General features: G+C 36.5%; 1 protein-coding gene across 6 annotated transcripts in view; it reads right to left on the bottom strand.

Annotated features, from left to right (window-relative positions):
- DMXL1 (Dmx like 1) overlaps positions 1–25,754 on the bottom strand; it is a 167,539-nt gene that overhangs the window by 121,044 nt on the left and 20,741 nt on the right. For all 6 annotated transcript variants that reach the window (XM_076008303.1, XM_076008304.1, XM_076008302.1 and 3 more), the window contains 5 exons: positions 24,140–24,211; positions 20,810–20,888; positions 12,487–12,619; positions 6,214–6,280; positions 4,716–4,894 (listed from right to left, as the gene is read on the bottom strand). In XM_076008303.1, the coding sequence (XP_075864418.1) occupies positions 4,716–4,894; positions 6,214–6,280; positions 12,487–12,619; positions 20,810–20,888; positions 24,140–24,211 (530 nt within the window). The remainder of the gene's footprint in view (positions 1–4,715; positions 4,895–6,213; positions 6,281–12,486; positions 12,620–20,809; positions 20,889–24,139; positions 24,212–25,754) is intronic.

The raw sequence follows: 25,754 nt of genomic DNA, 5'->3' as shown, positions 1-25,754 counted from the left end.
TCAATACAATCCCCATTAAAATACCAATGTCATTTTTCACAGACCTAGAAAAAAATCATTCTACACTTCATATAGAACCGGAAAAGACCCCATATAGCCAAAGCAACCTTAAACACAAAGAACAAATTGGGAAGCATCAATTTACCAGACTTTAGATATACCACAAGGCTATAGTAACCAAAATAGCATGGCACTGGCACAAGAACAGAGACATAGACCAATAGATCAGAATTTGAGAACCCAAATATAAAACAATATTGCCATGTGATCTTTGACAAAGCAGACAAAAACATATACTGGGGAAAAGAATTCCTATTCAATACATGGTGCTGGGAAAATTGGATAGCCACATGTAGAAGACTGAAACAGGATCTACACCTCTCACCACTCACAAAAATTAATTCACGAAGTTTAACAGACTTAAACCTATGGCATGAAACTTTAAGAATTCTAGAAGAAAATGTTGGGAAAACTCTTATAGATAATGGCATAAGCAAATAATTTATGAAAAAGACCCCAAAAGAAATCACAGTAACAACAAAAATAAATGGGACCTGATCAAATTACAAAGCTTCTGTACAGTTAAGGAAACAATCAATAGAGCAAATAGACAACCTACAGAATGAGAGAAAATATTTGCATGCTCTACATCTGATAAAGGCCTGATAACCATAATCTACAAAGAACTCAAGCAATCAGCAAGAAAACATCCAACAATCGCATTAAAAAATGGGCAAAAGACATGAACAGAAACTTTTCAAAAGAAGATAGACTAATGGCCAGTAAACATATGAAAAAATGCTCAATGTCTCTAATGATCAGGGAAATGCAAATCAAAACCCAAATGAGGTATCACCTAACTCCAATAAGAATGGCTTTTATCAAAAAGTCCCAAAACAACAGATGCTGGTGTGGAGAGAAAGGAACACTTATACACTGTCTGTGGGTCTGCAAACTAGTACAACCTCTATGGAAACTAATATGGAGATAACCTCAAAAAACTAAAAGTAGATCCACCATTTGATCCAGCAATCCCACTACTGGGTATTTACCCAAAAGAAGAAAAGATATTTTATAAAAAAAGACACTTGCATTCGAATGTTTATAGCAGCAAATTCACAATCGCAAAGATGTGGAAACAACCCAGGTGCCCAACAATACATGAGTGAATTAATAAAATGTGGCGTATATACACCATGAAGTAATACTAAGCCATAAAAAAAATGGTGAACTAATAACTTTAGTAACAACCTAGATGGAACTTGAGACTATCCTCTTAAGTGAAGTATCACAAGAATGGAAAAACAAATACCACATGTACTCACTATTAAATTAGAACTAAATGATCAACACTCATGTGTACATACGGTAATAAAATTCAACAGAAATCAAGCAAGTGGGGGAAAGGGGATGGGCAAATTCACACCTAATGGGAGAAATGCACACTATCTGGGTGATGGATATACTTTTAGCTTTGGCTCAAACTGTACAAAAGTAATGCATGTAACCAAAACGTTTGTACTCAGAAATTTAAAAAAAAGAATAATACGATCATTACAAAATCTCCATTCCATGCCTGGCATGGTGGCTCGTACCTGTAATCCTAGCACTCTGGGAGGCCAAGGCGGGCGGATCTCAAGGTCAGGAGTTTGAAACCAGCCTGAACAAGAGTGAGACCCCGCCTCTACTTAAAAAGATAGAAAGAAATTAATTGGCCAACTAAAAAACAACAACAACAAAACCCAAAGTCTTCATTCTTCTGTCTCAATCTAACAGTCCCTTTGCATACAGTATTAGCCATTGGATAGAGTATCTTAACTTTATGTGGAAAACCAAAAAGCACTGATATTACCCAGTCAAAATAACGTATCAGAAAGAGCAATGGTCTTTGAGGAGATCTCTCTCATTCTCATGAGCAAAGGTATTTCCACTACATACTGACAGGCAGCTGGTGAAACAGAATGAAAACTAAAAGAGCTCAGAAAGACTAGCTGGTTCTTAAATGACATGAATCCAAAACACAATTTTAGAGACCTCTAAACAGATGCCGTAACAGAAAATTCTAGTTCTCTACAGGACAGTTCCCTATGCTACAGAATTTAGTGAACAGACATAAAATGAAAATAGGCAGGAAAAGAAATCAATCAATATGTCTTATTGCTATTATCAGACTCTTGTAATGGCCCAGTTTAAGGCATCTGCCTCTGCATCTAACATTATCAGTTCTGCTGACGTTGAGTGAACTAGATCAGGAGCAGATGTGACTATTCTCTCAAAATATGCAATACTTCATAAGGCTCCTTTTTAGTATTTTTGTGGCAGCAGCATCTATAACTGAAAACACTTGGGGGTATCAGAAGAAATCAGCCTCTGAAATTACATAATCCTCAGGTGGGCTTAAAAGGCTCATAGTTTGTGATGAGAGTTGGGGTCATTCACAACTTTTAGAATGAGAGTTAATATATACCACAAGCTCATTCTATTCTTTTTTTTTTTTTTTCATTATATTCAAGCATAAAGTTTATGGTTTATTTTTTGCTTATTTTAAAAATAGAATGTCATTTTAAAAAACTTTTCATGGACCATAGCTATCCCTCATGGGCATCTGCACCTAAAGTTTGATATCCTGCGTATGCTCTCAATTATTTCATTGTGAGGTGAAAAGAAATTCAGAATCTCCGCCTTTATTTTGGAAGGTAAAAAATATGACAGACTTGTGTGTGTGTGTGTGTGTGTGTGTGTGTGTGTGTGTGTGATGTGTTTGTCTACTCTTCAAAGTTAGAAATGTACTTTTCCTAGCTAAATTATGCGAGTCACATAAAATGGATACCGTGCTTATTTGATCTTAGCTGATTGCAGCTTTATTATCTATCAGAAATAAGAGATCTACTAGGGCCTTTCCTTAGGAGCCCAAAATTAGTTTGTTTCCTCTTGGTAAAGAACTGGTTCAGCACTGTGATTAAGGAATAAATGCAAATTTGGCTTGAATGAAACTAGCATACCAAGATGGGTCCTAGATATGCTTAGATTAGAGACCCTTTTTATATATGTAGGCAATGGTCTCAGAGGTACTAAAATTACAGTTATCAAAGTGAAGCTAGGCTGGGCGAGGTGGCTCACGCCTGTAATCCTAGCACTTTGGGAGGACGAGGTGGGCGGACTGTTCGAGGTCAGGAGTTGGAAACCAGCCTGAGCAAGAGGGAGACCCCATCTCTACTATAAATAGAAAGAAATTAATTGGCCAACTAATATATATAGAAAAAATTAGCCAGGCATGGTGGCGCATGCCTGTAGTCTCAGCTACTCGGGAGGCTGAGGCAGGAGGATTGCTTGAGCCCAGGAGTTTGAGGTTGCTGTGAGCTAGGCTGACGCCACTGCACTCACTCTAGCCTGGGCAATAGAGCGAGACTCTGTCTCAAAAAATAAAAAAATAAAGTGAAGCTAATGTGAGGGTGATTTTGTTAACTACAGCTTTTCCAGACTATTCTCCTTTAGCCCAAAGACTCTGACACAACTTTCTACAGAACCATTACTTTTCCCAGAGCATCCCTCCTAGACCTATTACACTTTGTAAGACTTTAGGGTTGGGGTAGGAAGAATAGCAACTACTGCACTATAGCTCAAAAAGTCTACGTATACTCTGCTGGCACAGAATAGCAAGAATAAAGTCAACAAATGATTCAGGTACACTACCATAGAGCAGCTTTGGACATCTCCAGTGGCAAAATGCTTAAAACAGTGAAAGAGTAAGGGAAAATAGCATTGCATACATGGTAGGGCCAAATTGAAAATGGCCGTGTGTGTGGTGCCAAAAAAAAAAAAGAAAAGAAAATGGCCACGTGGTACAAAAAGAGTTTCTACCTATGTTTAAGTAATAGGTCTCTGTAACTTACATAAATATCGGCGGAAATTCAATATGATATGAAATCTGTCCAGGACTATAGGAAAAAAGTACTAATGGGAATGTACATGTGTGTGCTTGTATGAGTTAAACTACTACTTATTTAAGGGCAGGATAATGTAGGGTACTAACCCTCTCTCTTCCTTAGAGATGTTGAGTACAGTAAAATAAATATTTGAGAATTCATGGTATAGCCCCTCAATAAAGCTTTTTTTTTCTTTCCCTTAATGAGAAGAGGTCTTGCTATGTTGCGCATGCTGGAGTGCAGTGGCTATTCACAGGCACAATCACAGCACATCACAGAATTCCTGGCCTCAAGTGATCCTTTCACCTCAGCCTCTAGAATAGCTGGGAGTATAGGCACATGCCAGTGCACCAAGGTTCAATAAAACACTTAAAAAAAAAAAAAGAAAAGAAAGAAGAGAAAACCAGAGGAGACATACTAGAAGGTACAAAGTGAGGGAATGAAATGTAAAAACACACATGGCAAACAGAAATCTAGAGAATAAGAGAAGAACTGGACACAAAACATAGAGAAGAAAAAGAAAATATGCACAACTCTGTGACTTAAAGACATCTTATATGTTGGTAAATTATCTCAGCTTCAACTCCTTTAAAATGGCTCTTATACTAAATGTCAATCATAGTTGACCCATAGCCAGAGGTATGCAGGCCAGGGACTATCTAATATTACTCTAATCTTCATAAGCTCTGAAGTCCTAGAGCTACAAACTCTCAAAGTGAGAAAAGCAATCAAAGTCACAAAGACAATGTTCCCTTAACACACGGGGGGAAAAATGACCAATCCACTGACCTAGGCATATATTTGCTCGTTTTACGCCAGGAAAATCCATTTACAGCTCGAGGATGGGCCAGATAAACAAAAGAAAAGTCAATTTCTCCTTGGGATTGTTTTTCTGAACTTCTATCTGGAGAGGTAACAGCTGTCCGCCAGTTTTCTACATTATACCATACCTTTAAAAGACAGTCATCCTAAAGCAAAAACAGAAAAACATGCAGATCAGAACTAAAGGTTAATCAAATAGCAAAAGTAAGATTTTTTCCCCTCCCCAATGGCAGGAATTTAGGGATAAGAGGAACGATTGGGCACAGAGAAATTGAATAGAAAATTCTTATTCTGATACTTTTCTATTAGCATTACTTAACTGTGCTTTGAAAACTGAAGTGTGTGAATGTGTATATTCCATGTTCAATGAAAATGATTGCTAATTACCATATACTATGGGAAATGGAGTCATTTAGGAAAGACTGAAAGATGAAATTAAGGGTTTCTTTTCCCTTAAGCCAAGTATCAAATAAGAAACCACCACCAGCAGTCTAACAAAGACTGATAATTACTGGGAAAAAAAGGGAATACTTTTCATCTATTATCATATGACTTTTCAAACAAAACAGATGATAATAACTAGTTAATAACTAATACTATAAAATATTCTATGCACATTAAATTTATACCTCCTAATTTGGGAAATAGGGAAGAGCAAGTGAGACCAGAACGCACCAGGTGCTGCTTTTATGCTACAACTGAGTTCCCACCTGTAAAGTCAATCAGAATAAACAGCTCTACTTCTTTCGTAAAAAAAAAAAAAAAAAAAACTCACTGTGGTTTTAGAGTATCTCATACTCTTAGTTTGCAGAAGGCTTTGAGTCAATAATTTCAGATTATTAGTGGTTCATGAAGTGCTCTATGAACCAATGATTAAAAATACTATCAAAGAAATAAATGTTCAGAAATAAACAGCTAATAACAAAGTATGCACACTAAAGAAATAATTATAAATGTCCTATAGAAACCCTATAAAATCTTTTATTTTAGATATAGCCTAATATATATCAGCTAAAAGATGATATAAATATAAGTTATATAGTTTATTGATTGCACTGCACTTAAGGTACTGTGCCAGTCACTTTATACTGTATATACTGTCTAAATTAATTCCATGATTGATGACCTATGACATAGATGTTGTCATCCTCACATTATACACGAGAAAAGAAAGACTCAAGGAGATTAACGAACTTGCCCAATATGATAAGGCTGGTAAATGGCAGATTTATACCCAGATCTGTCTCTGTGTTATTTCGATTATATCACACTGCCTTTTAACGCCACAATGATCAATTTTTGCTATTTAATATTTTTATTTATTTATTTATTTTGCTATTTAATATTTTAATAGAAAATAATATTTCTAAAGTAAATAAATAAAAGAATGAAGCCAGTTAATGTTTTTAAAGTTTCAAAGTAAACTATAAACATACAATTTGGCAATAGCATTTTCACTATTTACCTTCCCAGCCGTGGCAAAAAATTCTCCATCTGGTGAAAATTTCATTAAATGAACTTGGGAAGCGGTTCTGTAAATTAAACAGGCAAGGAAATAATTGCAAGAAGAATTAAACAGGGAAAAATGCAACATTCTCAAAATTATACTTCAGCCGTTGCTTCAAACAGAAAATTCTGTGATAACAGTTTCACATTTACCTTTAAGTGCACCTCAAAGATGAACAAATTGTTAGGTAGATAGCAAGGGACCTAGGCTATCCAAAGGACAAAGGTGGGCAACCTGAGCTTGGTATCTCACCTTGGTGCTGCCTGAGCAATTGCCCACCTGGGGAAGGAGGCCTAGGGCAGCCACCTCTCTTGGCGCTGCCCCACCTTAATCTTGCCCCATGCAAATGCCACACCTGGGGAAAGGAGGATTTTGTCCTTCTAATCTGCAAAAGAATTCAGGGAATCCCCCAACTGATGGCCAGGGGCCAGGCAGCCCAGGCATAATAGAATCTGGAAAGTGACCTAGAGTAACTGAAGGCTACTTATCATTCCATTACTGTCCATCAGAGTGGTTCCATGGTGACCTCTGAACCACCAGGAGGGCCCAATCCAGACAGTATAAAACAGGACCCCAGACCATAAGCAGAGCCTCTTGTTACCACAGAGGGCCCATTGTCATTTGTATCTTGCTCTCCCTCAAACCTTGTTTGCATGCTTATCTTGCTTTTGGTGTGTCTGGTCATTCTTCCTCCAAGAGAACACCAAAAACCAAGAACTAAATTGTCAACCCAACAAAGTTAGTAAGATAAACTTAAATATAAAAATATCCACACATGAGAATCATGCAATGAATAACTTGTCAAAACCTTTAAAGTCTAAAATAAAGAAGTCATAGCTCTCATTCCCTTACAATGAAAGGGAATGGTTTCATTTTCTAATCTGGAAATATAATTTCCAGAACCATGGATTCCTATACTCCAACATACATTTTCATGGACAATAAACCAATATTTTATAATAAATTTTGCCTTAGGGGGTAGCATTTACTTAATTAAAGGTTATGTGTGGGCTAATAGAGGACCTGAAGCAATCATGGATTCAGACTTCTAGCTTCACCTATATACTTGGTATTAATATATTACTTGCCTTTCCTTCTCAAAGGAACTTTGTCTCATTTCCTTCCATTGTCTTTTCTTCTGGCTACCCATATACACTGATCAAGACACCCACCATTATCATTACCTTCCTTTTCTTTGCTCAAATTTATGTTTAGAGATCAACACTAATCTTATTTGCAAAGCAGGCCAGAGGAATTATGTCATATTTCATTTCAAATACAAATAAATTTTCTTTCTGATTTTAAGTGTAACAAATACATAATGGAAAAAATTGATACAGATAGATGAAAAGAAGAAAAGGAAATAATCTATAGTTTCGCCAATACCACAGCATTCTTTAACAAGCAAAGCCACTGTTAACATTTTAATACAGAGACTTCCAGACCCTTCTCTCTGCTTTCCTCTACTTTCTGCAGGAGAGTATGAAGGAGGAAGGGTTAGAAACTCACGTCATATTTACAGTTTGCTTTGTAATCTCATTTAAAAATATGTAATGTTAAAAATATGTCATGAACATCTTTGCATTTATAGATGCAAAAGATGTGTATATATGTATAGGTATATAAATCTATATCATTATTTTATTGGCCTATGGTCTTCCATTGCGTATATATATGCACAATGATTTCAAATTATATGATTATTCACTGCTGTTTTCTAATTTTTGCTGTGCCAAAAAAAATGTTCAATGAACATTCCATTCATATTTTTGTACCCTCTGGTTAATCTTAAGAATATCCTTAAAACAAATTATTAAAAATGCCTGGTCTCTGTGCTCACTTCAGCAGAACATGCAATGAAAATGCCAGATATCCATGATTGTCATCTTATTTCCGTCTATAACCTTTCCTAAAAACAGCAGCTACAGCAGTCCTTCTAAAAGGAAGTGATCACACCTGTAATCCTAGCACTCTGGGAAGCCGAAGCGGGCAGATCATTTGAGGTCAGGAATTCGAAACCAGCCTGAGGAAGAGCGAGACCCCATCTCTACTAAAAATAGAAAGAAATTAATTGGCCAACTAAAAATGTACAGAAAAAATTAGCCAGGCATGGTGGCGCATGCCTGTAGACCCAGCCACTCGGAAGGCTGAGGCAGAAGGATTGCCTTAGCCCAGGAGTTTGAGGTTGCTGTGAGCTAGGCTGATGCCATGGCACTCTAGCCTGGGCAACAGAGTGAGATTCTGTCTCAAAAAAATAAATAAAATAAAATAAAAAATAAAAGGAAGTGAGATCTCAGTACTCCCTCTGCTTAAAACCCCTGTGAGCTTCCCAAGTCATTCACAGTAAAAGGCAAAAGCCTCACACAATGACCTATAAACTCATCCCTGATTCTGATCATACCTCCTATCCACCTCACCTTGTTCACTTCACTCTAGTCACAAGTTAAGCAGACTCTATTCTTAAAAGTCTCTGTATTAAAATGTTAACAGTGGTTTTGTTTGTTTTGTAGAGAAAGGCCTTAAGTGATCCTCCCATCCCAGCTCTCAAAGTGCTAGGACTATAAGCATGAGCCACCATGCCTGGCCTAGAGCACACTCTTACCTCCGAGTCTTTGCACATGATATTCCCTGTCTATAACATTTTCTCTCAGAGACAAGAACTCATGGCCTAATCCTTCATTTCTTTCAGGTCAATGCTCAAATGTCACTTCTACTTTTCTTTCCTTTACCCTACTTACTTTTCTTCTATAGTTCTTATCTTCATCTAACATGCGTAACCAGTGTCTTAAATTCACCACAAATGGAATGTGATCAAAACTCAACTTTTAAATGGATATCAGTGAGTGTAATCTTTAGCTGATCCTGAATCAAAACTTGCATAGTTTCTAATCTCATGGCTTTTTTGCTTAAGTAACAAACCACTTCAAATAAATAATTAGTATGTTAATTCCAAGTTACTACCGCTTACTCTGAACTTTTTTTTCGAGAGTTTCCCTGTGTTGCCCAGGTTAGAGTGCTAGGCGTCAGCCTGGCTCACAGCAACCTCAAATTCCTGGGCTCAAGTGATCCTCCCACCTTGGCCTCCCAGAGTGCTAGGATTACAGGCGTGAGCCACAGCAACCAGCCTGTATACTCTGAACTTAATTTAACTTTCTTTTCTCCTCTCTAACAACTGCATTTCAAGAGCTCAATTCATCCAAGGAAAGTCTCTTAATAGAACTGTGATAAAGGGAATGTAACACTTTGCTGTTCCTCCCTTCTAGCCCTTATATGAAAGATTTGAAAGCAAAGTTTCAACTCTTTAAAGAAATTATTTATGCAAAATCTTATTCCTTTTCTACATGTTAACCCTTTTTTATATCTATGACCTAGCTGAGAATGGAAAATACATGGAATCAGCTCCTTTGAAGTCTCCTTTACAAATTCTCTATATAGGTCTTCCTTACTCTCACTTTGGTATCTGATATCTATGCTACTACTACTTCATGTTAAGACTTAGTTAGGAAGGATTTCACTTAACAATGTGTTATGCTAGTTTACTGGTTTATTTTCTATCTCTCCCTATCTGTTCACTGTAATATTCCAAGCATTTTTACAGCTGCCTGGAATACGATCAACACTCCACAAATATTTGTTGAATAAATGGATGAAACCTGGAATCGCTATGTAAAAGGATATGAAAAAAATTAAGCCTGTTGATTCATACTTCCAAAATGTTCTATATTAAGCTATCAATTGCACTCCCTTATTTACAGTTTATAAGAGTACCTGTTTCTCTAATTATTAATAGATATCACTCATCCTCTTCTTTCTGAAGATTTCACATTTCTTGATTTCAAAAGGTCAATCACCTTTTGAATATGCTTATTATTCATATGTTCTAGATCTTTTTAGAATTTTGTCTCCATTGCTGACTGCTGTTTACCATGGTTGTACCTGTTTTTTCTATTTTTAAGATCGCCTTTTAAAAAGGCATTAACTCAAATGGCACATATTTCTCCTCGTGTTTTTGTTTCTTTCCTTGTGGTCTTTTTGCTTAATAGAAATGTTTTATTGATATAGTCAAAACTACCAATTTTTCCTTTCCTTTCAGTTTCTAGTTTTGGTGCCATTCTTAGAAACTCTTTCCCTAAGTCTAAGGCAGCACTTCTCATCCAATAGCAATATAACAAAAATGACAAATGTTAACTAAATATGTAATTTTAAATTTCCTATCAGTTAAAATCCCATTAGAATTTCTACCTTTGACCATAGTTCTAAACTTTACTTGAAAGGACAAATATGGGAAAATCAGGGAAACTCTAAAAGACAAGAGGAATAAAGATATATAGTATAGTAAAATGAATTCTAAAGCTATCGTTGATAAAGCATTCATTTGTTTGTTTGTCTTTTGAAACAGAGTTTTACTCTGTTGCTTGGGCTAGAGTGCCATGGTGGTGGTGTCAGCCTAGCTCACAGGAACCTCAAACTCCTGGGCTTAAGCAATCCTTCTACCTTAGCCTCCCAAGTAGCTGGGACTACAGGCATGCGCCACCATACCCGGCTAATTTTTTCTATATATTTTTAGTTGTCCAAATAATTTCTTTCTATTTTTTTTAGTAGAGACAGGGTCTTGCTCTTGTTCAGGCTGGTCTCGAACTCCTGACCTCAAGCAATCCTTCCGAAGTCTCAGCTTCCCAGAGTGCTAAGATTACAGGCTTGAAAGCTACCATGCCTGGCCACATTTTGTTATTCATGTAGAAGCAGACAGATTAGGGTCCAGGATTAGACTCAGTTATGCATGCAGATTCAGTATATAACATTTTACAGTGGGGCAAACTAGCTAGCTCTGTGGAGGGAAAATGAAGTTATAGTCTGTTTTATAATTCATACCAAAACAAATGTCAGATGGAAGAAAAAACTGAATTTCTATATAATAAAACAAAAATATTAGAAGAAAATATAGGTGAAGTTTTATATTTTAGAGGTACACTGTCCAGTATGATACCCACTAACCACATGTCACTAATGAACTTGAAATGTAGCTTGTCCAAATTGAGATGTACAGTAAAATATACACTGGATTTTTAAAACTTGGCATGAAAAAAAGAATATAAACTGTCTGTAACAGTGAAAAAACTGATATGTTGAAATGATATATTCTATATATTAGGTTAAATAATATAATTTTACATGTCTATTTTTCTTTTCTTTTTTTTTTTTTTGAGACAGAGTCTGACTTTGTTGCCCTGGCTAGAGTGCCATGGCATCAGCCTAGCTCACAGCAACCTCAAACTCCTGGGCTCAATCAATCCTCTGCCTCAGCCTCCCGAGTAGCTGGGACTACAGGCGTGCACCACCATGCCCAGCTAATATTTTTATTAGCCCAGCTTTATATTTTTAGTTGTCCAGCTAATTTCTTTCTATTTTTTTTTAGTAGAGACAGGGGGTCTCACTCTTGCTCAGGCTGGTCTTGAACTCCTGACCTCAAATGATCCGCCTGCCTCAGCCTCCTAGAGTGCTAGGATTACAGGCGTGAGCCACCATGGCCGGGCTATTTTTACTTTCTTAAATGTGACTAGTGGCCAGGAGCAGTGGCTCATGCCTGTATTCCTAGCACTCTAGGAGGGAGGTCGAGGTGGGAGGAAGGAGTTCAAGACCAGTCTAAGCAAAAGCGAGACCCTGTCGATACTATAGAAAAAATTAGCCGGGCATTGTGGCACGCACCTGTAGTTCCAGCCACTCAGGAGGCTGAGGCAGGAGAACTGCTTAAGCCCAGGAATTTGAGGTTGCTGTGAACTAGGCTGATGCCACAGCACCCTAGCCTGGGCAACAGAACGACAAACTATCTCAAAAAAAAAAAAAAAACAAACAAAGAAAGAAAAGAATTATGTTCAATATATAGATAAATGTGGGAAAAATACATGTCTTCACAATAGGAAGCTTTCCATTCAAAAGGATGAAAGGTGTCTCTTTATCCTTTCGTTTAATTTAGCAAGTTTGTTATTTAATGATTTCCATATAAGCCTTACATTTTCTTATGCTTCCTCCTATTTTATTTGACTTCTTAAAAAATGGTTCTGTAGAACAAGGGAAGTAGTGAATTCTACTTTCTTGTGAAAAGGCACATCACAGCCTAAAAATCAATACTTTTTATGTTACTATGGTTTTACACAACCTGAAATACATTTATAATATAATGAAACCATGTAGAACAGGTTTATCAGTTTAATCCCCTAACTAATTGCTTACTTGCAATGCCAAATGCATCTCCATTCCCCAAAGTTAAGATCTGTTTTATCTGGATTTTCATCTTCAGTTGGCTTCTCCAAGTTAGTATTGGACCAAAGTTGCAAATAGTTGGAACCAGTTAAAAGACGACTGCCTAAAAAAATATCGTTCAACATTTATTATTTAGGTATTTAATAGTCAGTTCAGTTACACACTCAAGAGCTTCATATAATACTATAAAGATAATATAACATCTTTAAAAAGTCTAATAACAAAAAGATACTTGGAAAAGGCGGATAAGGCTGTTTTTTAATTTTGTTGAAATAGCTTAGGAAAGAAGTGAACAGATCTTATAACCTCTCATTAAACAAACATTTAATGAGTATCTTCTTTGTGCCATGCCCTGTGCCAGGCACTGGTGATACAATGGCAAATAAAGCACTGTCTTTCTTCACGATGAGTTCACATTTCAGGAGAGAGAGAAAAATATTATGACACTGACAATGTAAAAGTATCATACATGATAAAAATGTGTGCAAAGTTGTAAGGAAGCCCACAAAAAGGAGAAATTAATGTGTAGCTGTAGCAAAAGTGTCAGGGTAAGTGATGAAATGCCACATGACCCTTAGTGGATGAACAAGCAGTAAAAGAGGCAGGTATTTCAGGAAGGAGACCATTAATGAACAAAGACAGGAAGGTATATGAGTTCACATATTTTCCTAAGAATGCCTCATGACCTGGTATGATTAAGTAATAAAGTACACAGTAAGGCTGGAAAAAGAAATAAGAAAAAAATACCAGGGTGAGATTGTGAAGCATTTCTCAAATTCATAAGGTATTGGGACTTCACTATACATAGTTGAGAGTACAAAAATTTTGGCTGGGCACGGTGGCTCACGCCTGTAATCCTAGCACTCTGGGAGGCCGAGGCGGGCGGATTGCTCTGCTCGAGGTCAGGAGTTCGAAACCAGCCTGAGCTAGAGCGAGACCCCGTCTCTACTATAAATAGAAAGAAATTAATTGGCCAACTAATACATATAGAAAAAATTAGCCGGGCATGGTGGCACATGCCTGTAGTCCCAGCTACCTGGGAGGCTGAGGCAGCAGGATCGCTTGAGCCCAGGAGTTTGAGGTTGCTGTGAGCTAGGCTGACACCATGGCACTCACTCTAGCCTGGGCAACAAAGCACTCTGTCTCAAAAAAAAAAAAATTTTAAGTGGGGAGGGGGCTACCTAATTGAATTTGTATCTTACAACAAGGGGTCTTAACTGGGGTGGGGGGAGGGAGGCAGAAAACAGATGGACTTGAAAAGGCCTGTGAACCTCCTCCTGTGAATTATAAAAGGCCTGTGAATCCCCTAACTAATTGCTTACTTGCAATGCCAAATGCATCTCCATTCCCCAAAGTTAAGATCTGTTTTATCTGGATTTTCATCTTCAGTTGGCTTCTCTGAGATTATAAAAGTTGTATATAAGATGGGTATTTTTCTATAGATAATCCATGCTTTCATCATACTTTCAGAGACTCTAATACACACAGGTTATAAGTCCTTTTTAGAAAATAACTCAAAAGACACAAGATTAGGAAAACATAAGAACCAGGGAAACCTGGTTAATTAACTATAATAATTTAGATGGCAAATAAATCATGAGGCGCTCAATGAAATACTAAAGCGAAGATTTTTACGCCATGTCAAAAAGCAGAATTGTCCTGACTTGACACCAACTAAAAACAGGGAAAAAATAAGAAGTTTCAAAAACAGATTCCAACTTCAGGACTTGAGAATTGTACTCTTATCCATACCAAAAAGACAAAGGAGGACAGGCAATTTTGGCAAAAAAGCTGAAAATAAATACATTTATTTTACTTTGGCAATTAAGGACTATGGATTTGTGTCCTTCTGGAATGATCACTTTCTTATATCACAAGGCAAGTAGGTCTGTGGCAAAAGAAACCCCTGTGTCTAAATCCCAAGTAAACACTTAATTAGCCATGTGAATTTGATCTAGTTGGATACCTCTAAGCCTCAATTTTCTGATCTATAAAATTTGAGGTATGGAGGGGGAGGAAGGAGGGAGTGGGGAAAAAAACCAAAAATTAAAAAATAATAAACATTTGTTTATTTGAGGTTGTATACAGTAGTTGTAAGGATTAGTTATCATATGTACAGATTCTCTAGCACAGGTCAGGCAGTTATCAGAAGTTCAATAAATAGTAGAGCAACAGGTAGAAAGTTACACAGAAATATAAATAAAAGCACAAAAAGTACAAACATGTTCCATTTAAATATGCTTATTATTCCACTTTTGAATTTACCAACAAGCACAAGTTTTCTTTTGTTGAACATAAACTGAAGATAAAATTAAAGTATCCCACAAAGGATTAAGACTAATATACAATACAAAATAATTAATCCCAGGTATGGTATGGAACAAATGTACGTAAGGCATGGTATGTATACTAATTTAAAACACAAAGGACAGAGGCATGAATATTAAAGTAGGAGAAAAAGCATAAGAAGTCGAAAACAGAACATCTCATGATGTAGGCAACATACAATAGTGAATGTGGACACAACATAAAAGCACTACGGTTTACTAACACCATCTAAAAATTCTTCTAATATCATAATACCTGGCATATTACAGTAAGTAAATATTAAGCAAAATCAAAATACTAATATTTCACTTAAATATTTAAATCTGTTTACAAATATTAATAATTACAAAGTTTACTTGTAAAAGTAATAATATACTCATAGTTCCCAAATATTTATTATAGTAAATAGTATATTTCTCATAAACCACTAAATAGAAAAATAATATAAATAATTGTGAATTTTAAGCCAATCAAGATGAAAAAGATAATCAATAACCATAAGCTGTTGTCAAGCCACTACTAGATATGCTAAGAAAATAGGCCGGGCACAGTGGCTCACGCCTGTAATCCTAGCACTCTGGGAGGCCAAGGCGGGAGGATCGTTTGAACTCAGGAGTTCAAAACCAGCCTGATCAAGAGTGAGACCCCCATCTTGACTAAAAATAGAAAGAAATTAATTGGCCAACTAAAAATATATAGAAAAAATTAGCCAGGCATGGTAGCACATGCCTATAGTCCCAGGTACTTGGAAGGCTGAGGCAGGAGGATCGCTTGAGCCCAGGAGTTTGAGGTTGCTGTGAGCTAGGCTGACACCACAGCACTCTACCCGGGAAACAAGGTGAGACTCTGTCTCAAAAAAGAAAAATAATAAATAATAAAGAAAATAAGTAATTATTTTGTAATGCAACTCTGTAAAGATAATTTTAGAGAAATTTAATATTAATACTAGCCTCTGAAACAACAGTACTGACACACCACACATACAAAAATTACAAGCTTGAAGAAATTTCTCTTTTTGTTGGTCATAGTTAAAAATAACAATAATATTAGGAGACAAGAAGAAAGGGGTGGTACAAAATAAAATAAAATAAAATAAATTAAAATAATAACAATAATAATAGTAAAATAGGCTGAGCATGGTAGCTCATGCTTGTAATCCCAGCATTTTGGGAGGCCAGGGAAGGAGGATCACTTGATGCCAGGAGTTCGAGACCAGCCTGGGCAACACAGCAAGACTTTATCTACCAAAAACTCAAAAATTAACCAAGTATGATGATGCATGCCTGCAGTCCTAGCTAGTCAGGAAACTGAGGCAGGAGGATTGCTTGAGCCCAGGAATTCAAGGTTACAATGAGCTGTGATCACACTACTGCACTCCAGCCTGGGTGACAGAGCAAGATCCTGCCTCTTAAAGTAAATAAACAAAATAAAATCAGAAATATCACCGAACTCAAATCTTAAATGTTTTCACTGAAGTTATTAATATAATACTTAGTAGATAGCCAGTTGCTCATTAACAATATTTTTATAGGACTCTATCATTTAACAAGTACTTTCATAAATACTGCCATTTCTGAGCATTAAAAAACAATCTTGCGAAATAGATAACAATCTTAATTTACAATCAGTTGACCATTCTTGATCTGTTAAGTAACCTGGTTCATTATCACAGAATTAGTAGTCAAATAATGTGAATATTTATTAACAGCATAAATATTTGCTGGGAACCTAAAGATAAATAAAATAGAATCTCTGCCCATGTCTAAAAAATCAAATAGCATGTAAACAAATAAATACAACAGATTATAGTGCTATAATAGAGTAATCATAAAATTTATCATTCAAGCTAGGCTCAGTGGCTTATATCTCTAATTCTGGTACTTTGGGAGGATTCCTTGAGGCCAGGAGTTTGAGGCCAGCCTGAGCAACATGGTGAGACCCTGTCTCTAAAAAAACAATAGAAAAGGACAGGCACTGTGGCTTGCCTGTAATCTCAGCACTTTGGAAGGCTGAGGTGGGAGGATAGTTTGAGGCCAGGAGTTTGAAACCAGCCTAGAAAACTTGGCAAGACTCTGTCTCTAAAACAAACAAACAAACAAACAAAGGAAAAATTACGTGGGCATGGTTACATGGGCGTGTAGTCCTAGCTACTCAGGGGGCTGAGCTAGGAGGATCACTTGAGCCCAGGAGTTTGGGGTTGCAGCAAGATATGATGACACCATTACACTCTCAACTGGGCAACAGAGTGAGACCCTGTTTCAAAAAAAAAAAAAATCATTCAAATAGGGAACACTTGTGAGAGTAAAAGGTTACACTATTAATAATTTCATGAGGACAATAGGCATAAACTAGGATATAAGTCACTCTACCTATAGTACAGTTATGAACAAAGTGCTATATACTAAATGCCAAATTTGAACCCTGGTCTGACTTTTCACTGTATGCATACAAGATATAGTTAGGTTACCAGCTAGTAAGCATCAATCTTACAATCTCATGAGAAGAAACATTTTAAAACACTGTATGATCAAAAAAATTCTACAAGTATACTTGTGTATTTTATCTTCTAAGACAATTTCCAAAGGTTCTAAATTTTATGTCCTAAATCAATACTTTCCTCAGCCATTTCATCTACTATATTATGGAAAGTAAATCTGCCCTTATCTAAACTGATGATTTTGCCTGGGCATCGTGGCATACACCTGTAATCCTAGCACTCTGTAAGGCCGAGGCACGAGGATCGTTTGAATTCAGGAGTTTGATGCGAGAGTGAGACCCTCTCTCTACTAAAAATAGAAAAATTAGCCGGGCGTCATGGCTCGCACCTGTAGTCCCAGCTACTCAGGAGGCTGAGGCAGGAAGATTGCTTGAGCCCAGAAGTTTGAGGTTGCTGTGAGCTAGGCTGACGCCATAGCACTCTACTCAGGGCAACAGAGTGAGACTCTGTCTCAAAACAAAAAAACTGATGATTGGTGAAATCATATGTTCTAAATACAAATTTCTATCTATTGCTTGATGATATGCAAGCTTCTCAAATTCTACATGTCCAAACAATATATGTTCTAACTCATACATTCATACATGTCACTCTTCTTGTGATCATAGATTTTCTCAAAGTAATTTCAATTCCAGTAGTTTAAGCAATGTCAATTCTATTGCCTAAATACATTTCATATCATGTACTTCTTCCATTATTAATTCATTTAATATTAATTGAATACCTACTTTGGAAAAGGAACTGAAACAAGTTCTTATTTCTTGACTATTGTCAATGTATTTTCCCCAAAGGTGACTCTGCCTCCTGTTCCTCCTGCCACTGACCCTTCTAACTCACTGCTAGCAGACAAATCCTGCAAAACCATAAATCTTAGCACCTCACTAGCCTCATTCAAAACCCTATAATATTCTCACTAACGTTGATTCAAAAAAAAAACAAACAAAACCCTATAATAATTTTTGTACAATTAAAAATAATTCCAATTTCTCAGCATGACTTTAAAAGCCTTCCATAATATACTGTAGTCTTATCTTCTTACCACCATTTACTGGGACTCACTCTAGACCCAATGAAGAAATAATCTTTTTCTTTTTTTTTATTATTTTATATTAAAAAAAATTATTTTTTCGGGGGGAGGGGGGCGGGTATATACATACATAATGAGTGAGATGTGCACCATCTGGGGGATGGTCATGATGGAGACTCAGACTTGTGGGGGGAGGGGGGAAATGGGCATTTATTGAAACCTTAAAATCTGTACCCCCATAATATGCCGAAATAAAAAAAAATTATTTTTTCTTTATAATTTGATTTCAATTCTTTTTATTTTTTAAACCTTAACCAAAGCTTATAAAAGAAATAATCTTTATTAAGAATATATCTTGTGCTTTCTTTCTCTGTGCTTTTGCTCACTGTGGTAGGACGGTAAAAATGACTCCCAAGAAATCATGTCTCCCTGTGTCACTGCTCCTCTGCAATATGAATTTGTCATATCTTTCATCAAGAGGTAGAGTCTAATGCTCCCATCCTTGAATATGAGCCGGACTTGTGACTTGCTTTGACCATATAATGTGGCAGGAATAACATTCTGGAAGATCCAAGTCCAGGCTTTTTTTTTTTTTTTTTTTTTTTGAGACAGAGTCTCACTCTGTTGCTCAGGCTAGAGTGCTATGGCCTCAGCCTCGCTCACGGCAACCTCCAACCCCTGGGCTCAAGAGATCCTCCCGTCTCAGCCTCCTGAGTAGCTGAGACTACAGGCATGCGCCACCATGCCCGGCTATTTTTTTCTATACGTATTTTTCGTTGGCCAATTAATTTCTATTTTTAGTAGAGACGGGTCTCGTTCTTGCTCAGGCTGGTCTCGAACTCCTGACCTTGAGCAATCCTCTGCCTCAGCCTCCCAGAGTACTAGGATTACAGGCATGAGCCACTGCGCCCGCCCCAAGTCCAGGTTTTAAAAAGTCCTTGCAGCTTCTACTTTTATTCTCAAAATCCAGCCACCATGTAAAATCCAGGATACTTTGCTAGAGAGTCCACACACAAAAAAAGGTTATGTGGAGGAGAACAAAGGCAGTCCAGCAGATAGAAAGCACCAAGGCCCAGATACGTGAACAAAGCCTTGCTTGGACTCTTGCTTGGATCATCTAACTGCAGACAAGTTGCTTTAGCCAACACCACATGGAATAACAGGTGAGCCATTCCTACAAGGCCCTGTAATATATATATATATATATATATATATATATATATATATATATATATATATATATATATATATATATTTTTTTTTTAAGACAGAGTGTTGCTCTGCTGCCCAAGCTAGAGTGCTATGGCCTCTGCCTAGCTCACAGCAACCTCAAATGCCTGGGCTCAAGCAATCCTCCTCTCTCAGCCTCCAAAGGAGCTGGGATTACAGGCACATGCCACCATGCAGGGCTAATTTCCTTCTATTTTTAGTAGAGACTGGGTCTCGCTCTTGCTCAGGCTGGTCTTGAATTCCTGAGCTCAAGTAATCCTCCTGGCTCGGCCTTCTAGAGTGTCAGGATTACAGGCGTGAGCCATCACGCCCAGCCCTGTAATAATTCTTGACCCATGGAATAAAAAGCAATAAAATGACTGGTGTCTTCAGCCACTACGTTTTGGGATGGTTTGTTTTTTCCTTTTTTTTTTTTTTTTTTTTTTTGAGACAGAGTTTCACTTTGTTGCCCAAGCTAGAGTGAGTGCTGTGGCATCAGCCTAACTCACAGCAACCTCAATCTCCTGGGCTCAAACAATCAGCCTCAGCCTCCTGAGTAGTTGGGACTTATGGGCATGTGCCACCATGCCCAGCTAATTTTTTTTTTCTATAAATATTAGTTGGCCAATTAGTTTCTTCCTATTTATAAAAGAGACGAGGTCTCACTCTTGCTCAGGCTGGTTTCAAACTCCTGACCTGAGCAATCCACCCGCCTTGGCCTCCCAGAGTGCTAGGATTATAGGCATTGAGCCACTGCGCCCGGCCTGTTTTTTCTCTTTTTAGTATTACATTTGTGCCACCAAAATGAGCACATGGGATGGTTTATTTATTTTTTTAATGCAGAAATAAGTAACTGATTAATAATCTCTTCTTATAATTCACTTTTTTCCTCCATCAACCCCACCTTCATTTTTAAAAACTATCTACTCTCAAGTCAAAATAATCCTCTTCAATGAAACCTTGATTCTCCAGAGAGAATTAATGTCTCTTTCCAAAAACAATTTATATATTTTAAAATTTTACATTATGGCATTTAGCACATTTTATCATCTATTACAGTGTATATTTGTTTTCATTTCAGTATAAACTCTAAAAGGGCATAATCTGTGCTACTTACTTTTATATTCTCCATAACCTCACAAGGAACAGAACTGAAATACATGAGAATAATAAAAGCAATAGCCTAGGCAATTGTTATTTCATTTCAGTTAATACTGCTTTTATTTTCTTACCTGTGGGATCCCAAGTTATATTGTGTGCTATTGATTCCAGAAAAAACTGACCACTTTTCTGCCACTGATTATACAATTCCTAAAATCAAAAAAGAAGTCATTTAGCCAATTATGATTGACATCTTTTCTTTGTCAAATGTATATGTTCATGTTTATTATTCTTATAATAATACATGCAGTCTTTTTTAAGGAAAACAAAATGTTCAATTCAGTCAAGAAAAATAAGGGAGATGGAGCATATTAGTGAAAGAGTCCATTACTGGAGGTTCAAAAGTCTATCTTTATTATAAATAACTATATGCCATCATGGATAACAGTCTTTTAAACTCTGATTTATTACTTGATTACAATTACAGTGAAAAGTTTAATTTATTTATTTTTTGAGACAGAGTCTCACTTTGTTGCCCAGGCTAGAGTGAGTGCCGTGGTGTCAGCCTAGCTCACAGCAACCTCAAACTCCTGGGCTCAAGCAATCCTGCTGCCTCAGCCTCCCGAGTAGCTGGGACTACAGGCATGCACCACCATGCCTGGCTAATTTTTTCTATATATATATTAGTTAGCCAATTAATTTCTTTCTATTTATAGCAGAGACAGGGTCTCGCTCTTGTGCAGGCTGGTTTTGAACTCCTGACCTCGAGCAATCCGCCCGCCTTGGCCTCCCAGAATGTTAGGATTACAGGCGTGAGCCACTGCGCCCAGCCGAAAAGTTTAAAATTAACCTTGCTCAGGCTGGTCTCGAACACAGCTCAAACGATCCTACTGCCTTGGCCTCCCAGAGTGCTAGGATAAGAGGCGTGAGCCACCGCACCCGGCCAGCTTTCCATTTCTTAAAGCAGTATATGTCAAATGTTTTGGTCTGCAAATCATTAGGAAATGCATGTTGCATGTGACCCAGAACACACATACATATATAATAAATGCAAGATTTATCAGATTTACCCAGATTTACCTTTATTACATGTGATATACTCTGACATTTTTTATTCTATTTCATTTTCAGGTTTTGACCTACTAAGTTGATTTCACTGCCAACTAACAGACTGAGATTCATAAACATTCTGTTATTTTTTTTTCAAGACCAAAATTGAAGACATTATATAAACACTCTCTTAATGCAGTGGTTCTCAAACTTAAGTATGACAAAGAATAGCCTGAGATGTTTATTAAAAATTCAAATTTACAAGACTCATTCTCAAAACTTCCAGGATGAGGCACCGGAACCTGTACTTTAAACCAACATTTCAGGTAATTTTGATATAAGTGGCCTGCAGAATATGCTTTATGAGACACTGTCTTGCAGGAATGGCTCTCAATAACAGTGCACATCAGAACCCTTTCTAGAACAAGACATAGAAGTGCATAGGCACAATCTCATACCTACAGATTTAGAAATTCCAAAGGTAGGTTCTGACACATGTATGTACCAACAGTTCTCAAGTATACATCTCATGAAGAACCACAATCTTAAAAGAATATCCATGAATGTACAGAGAAAAGGGAATAATATCTTTTTTATGAGGATTCTTTGAGACTATATTCCAGAATTACACATTTTGTACATCTTCAAAGTCTATGATTTCTACATTTGATCCACTCTTCAAGTTTTTTTTAATCCTCTCAGTAAAGTCAGTACTGCCTACCAATAAACCAGCCTCCTATTGTTGAGTTTTTTACACTACTATATTCATCAATTATAATCAGTAAAAGAGTAAATTAGCAAAAACTGACATTCTTTATTGTACTCTTACTAATACAGGTATTTTAACATAACATACTGATTTTTTAAGTCACTTATTTCATTCAACAAATACTTATTGAGTACTGAAATATACTGCTCTGGGTGAGAGGGCCATCTTTAAAATTTACTTTAGGACTGCCAATTACTCATTCATAAGGCTTTAAAAGCCTCTAATATTGCATTCATGAGGTAATCTATAAGCACAAATAGAAATTGGAGAATTGTGGACACTCCTTTCATGAAATTTAAAAATGGATATCAATTAACAATGAGAAAATATTTTTCATTAACGCAAAGTAGGGAAAAAGTGCTCACACCTAGGAATCAACACACCTAGTTTTACTCTTAGTTCTGTGGCTTAATGGCTGTTTTATCGGTCAAGTCACTTATTTTCTTTGAGCCTAGTCTACTGTTTCATTTGTACAAAAAAAGAAATAACAGCTGCCCAAACTAGGTCAGAAGTAATCTATAAGATGAAAACTATCAAAAGATATATAAAGGTATATCTACTATTAAACACTGTCTAATTCTTTATAATTAATACATTTCTACACAGTCTTTTATTCATGTCATCCTTATAATATACCCAAATCAAGAATGAATAGATATGAGCCTGGGCATGCTGGCTCAGGCCTGTAATCCCAGCATTATGGGAGGCCAAGGCAGGAGGATCACTTGAAGCCAGGAATTGAGGTTTCAGTGAGCTATATGGGTGTGCCACTGCACTCCAGTCAGATCAAGAGAGTGAGAGCTTATCTTAAAAAAAAGTATGAATAGTTATTGATCAGTATCAGAATCAAGCAAAGAACCTCACAAGGCTGACTTACTTAGGATCAAATAGCAGAAGGCAGCAGAAATAGAAATAAGGCCTATGAACCCCCAATACATTGCTCTTTCAACTATATTATGCCAATCTTTTTTCATATGGTTTTAATCACTAGTTTAGTCTTCAGCAGAAATGGGGACAATGTGATCCATTTGTTATATTTAAAGCACCTATGAAATCTACCACATAGTCCCAATACTTATGATCTATTAGTTAACTAGCTTTCAGAACTATTTCTGAATATAGCTTCCTTATAAAGAAAAACATTCGTTAACCTATTAATAGTTATATTACATGATCTAATAAATGCAAGAAAGGAAGTCCTGAAAGTATGTTAACATTCTGCAAGTAAAATCTGTATTAAATAACTTTAAGAACAATATACATATGAAAAGAAAAGGCAGAAAAACTATAAGTAGGCAGACTGTAAGAACAAATAATAAAGTGTCACATATGGCTGGACAATGGTGTTTGATACTAGCAATAAAGTAACTGCCAAACTTTAGGTTATTGACTGTTGAAATATTTACTATTATGTTTCAGAAGAAAAAAAGTAAAGCACTGAGGCAATTCATAGGCACAATTTAGTTCAATTCAATTCCAATGAAAGATTTAAATATGTTTTTAATATGGAAGTGAGATTTAATATGCATCTTCGATTATAATATGTCATTTATACTGATTTATTTGATGATCACTCTAATTTTATACTCTTTTAATACTTAAGATGTCTCAATTCCTAAAAGAAAAATGATAAATTACTAACCAAATTTTTCTTTTGTTTCGGTAGGTTAACTGGTTCAAAAACAGAGATAACATTTCCATAGGATGCTGCAATCTTTTAAAAAGAAAAAAGAAAGAAAATTTATTATGGATATGTTAACTTACTTATGGATCAAAAATGCAAGACATGAACAGTATAACTTTAAATATGCCCACACATACAATTTCATATTTTGATCTTTGAGAATGCCAATTTTGAAGACCATAATATCTGGGTTAGAATCCTAGCACTGGAACTTACCATGTAACTAGCAACTTAATCTCTCTAAACCTAGGTTCTCTGTATGTGTTTACAATATGTATAATACCATCTTTCTAACAGAATTATATTGAACATTGAAATAACATTTGAAAAACACCTAACATATAATAAATGATATACAACATGAATAGTAAATGTTAATTCTTATACATCCTCAAAACTCACAATTATGTCAGGGTACATTTAACTTTTTAGAAATAAAACTTAGGTCTACTGTGTTGTAAACTGCCTGAGTACATTTTTTAGAATATCTATTGTGTTTATCTTTTAAAAATCAATAGAACAGGCTGGGTGCAGTGGCTCACGCCTGTAATCCTCGCACTCTGGGAGGCTGAGGCAGGTGGATTGCTCAAGGTCAGAAGTTCAAAACCAGCCTGAGCAAGAGCGAGACCTGTCTCTACTAAAAATTATAAATAAATTAATTGGCCGACTAAAAACATACAGAAAAAAAATTAGCCAGGCATGGTGGTGCATGCCTGTAGTCCCAGCTACTTGGGAGGCTGAGGCAGAAGGATTGCTTGAGCCCAGGAGTTTGAGGTTGCTGTGAGCTAAGCTGACACCACAGCACTCTAGCCAGGGCAACAGAGTGAGACTCTGTCTCAAAAAAAAAACACAAACAAAAAAAAAAAAACCAACAATAACAAAAATCAATAGAACATAATCTTTCCTGGCTGTTTTATAAGGTACCTACTACTATATCTTTAGTGAGTCCCATATAAAGAACATCAAAATTATTAGAAATCAAACAGATAAATAGATAAGATTAAATGAATCAACTGAGGATAGAAAAGAAGAACATATGATTTAGAGGAAGAGAGTAAGAAATGAGGACCTAAAAATACATAAGGAAAAAAATAACTTTGAATGGAAATTTTAAGTGTTCTGAGTTCTTAGGATATAGAAATCACCTGTGTACTAAGTTGATATGGTAGAGAATATTTCCTCTTGGCCTTTAAGTATGGGTGGGATTTCAAAGGGCAGTGAGTGTTCAATTACACAAACAGGGCACAGTATGAAGACAGGTATAAAGATTTAAATAGGCAATGTATGTTTAGAGGTGAATGACCACCAGCTCAGCTACAATAGAGTGTTCTTTATGACAGAATAATGGACATTAAACTAAAAAGACAGGGGTGAGCCAGGTTGTATAAGGCCACATGCCATGGTGAGCAATTTCAACTTTTCCAGGGTAATGAGAAGCTAAGCATGTTTTGAAGCTGATGAATAACAAGATGGCTGGGCACAGTAATTCAGATCTATAATCTCTCTAATCCCAGCACTTTTGGAGGCCCAGGTGGGAGGATCACTTGAGGCCAGGAGTTCAAGACCAGCCTGG

Source organism: Microcebus murinus, chromosome 11 (genome assembly GCF_040939455.1).
Source record: "Microcebus murinus isolate Inina chromosome 11, M.murinus_Inina_mat1.0, whole genome shotgun sequence".
Taxonomy (NCBI): domain Eukaryota; kingdom Metazoa; phylum Chordata; class Mammalia; order Primates; family Cheirogaleidae; genus Microcebus; species Microcebus murinus.
This window is presented reverse-complemented; position numbering and strand designations above follow the sequence as displayed.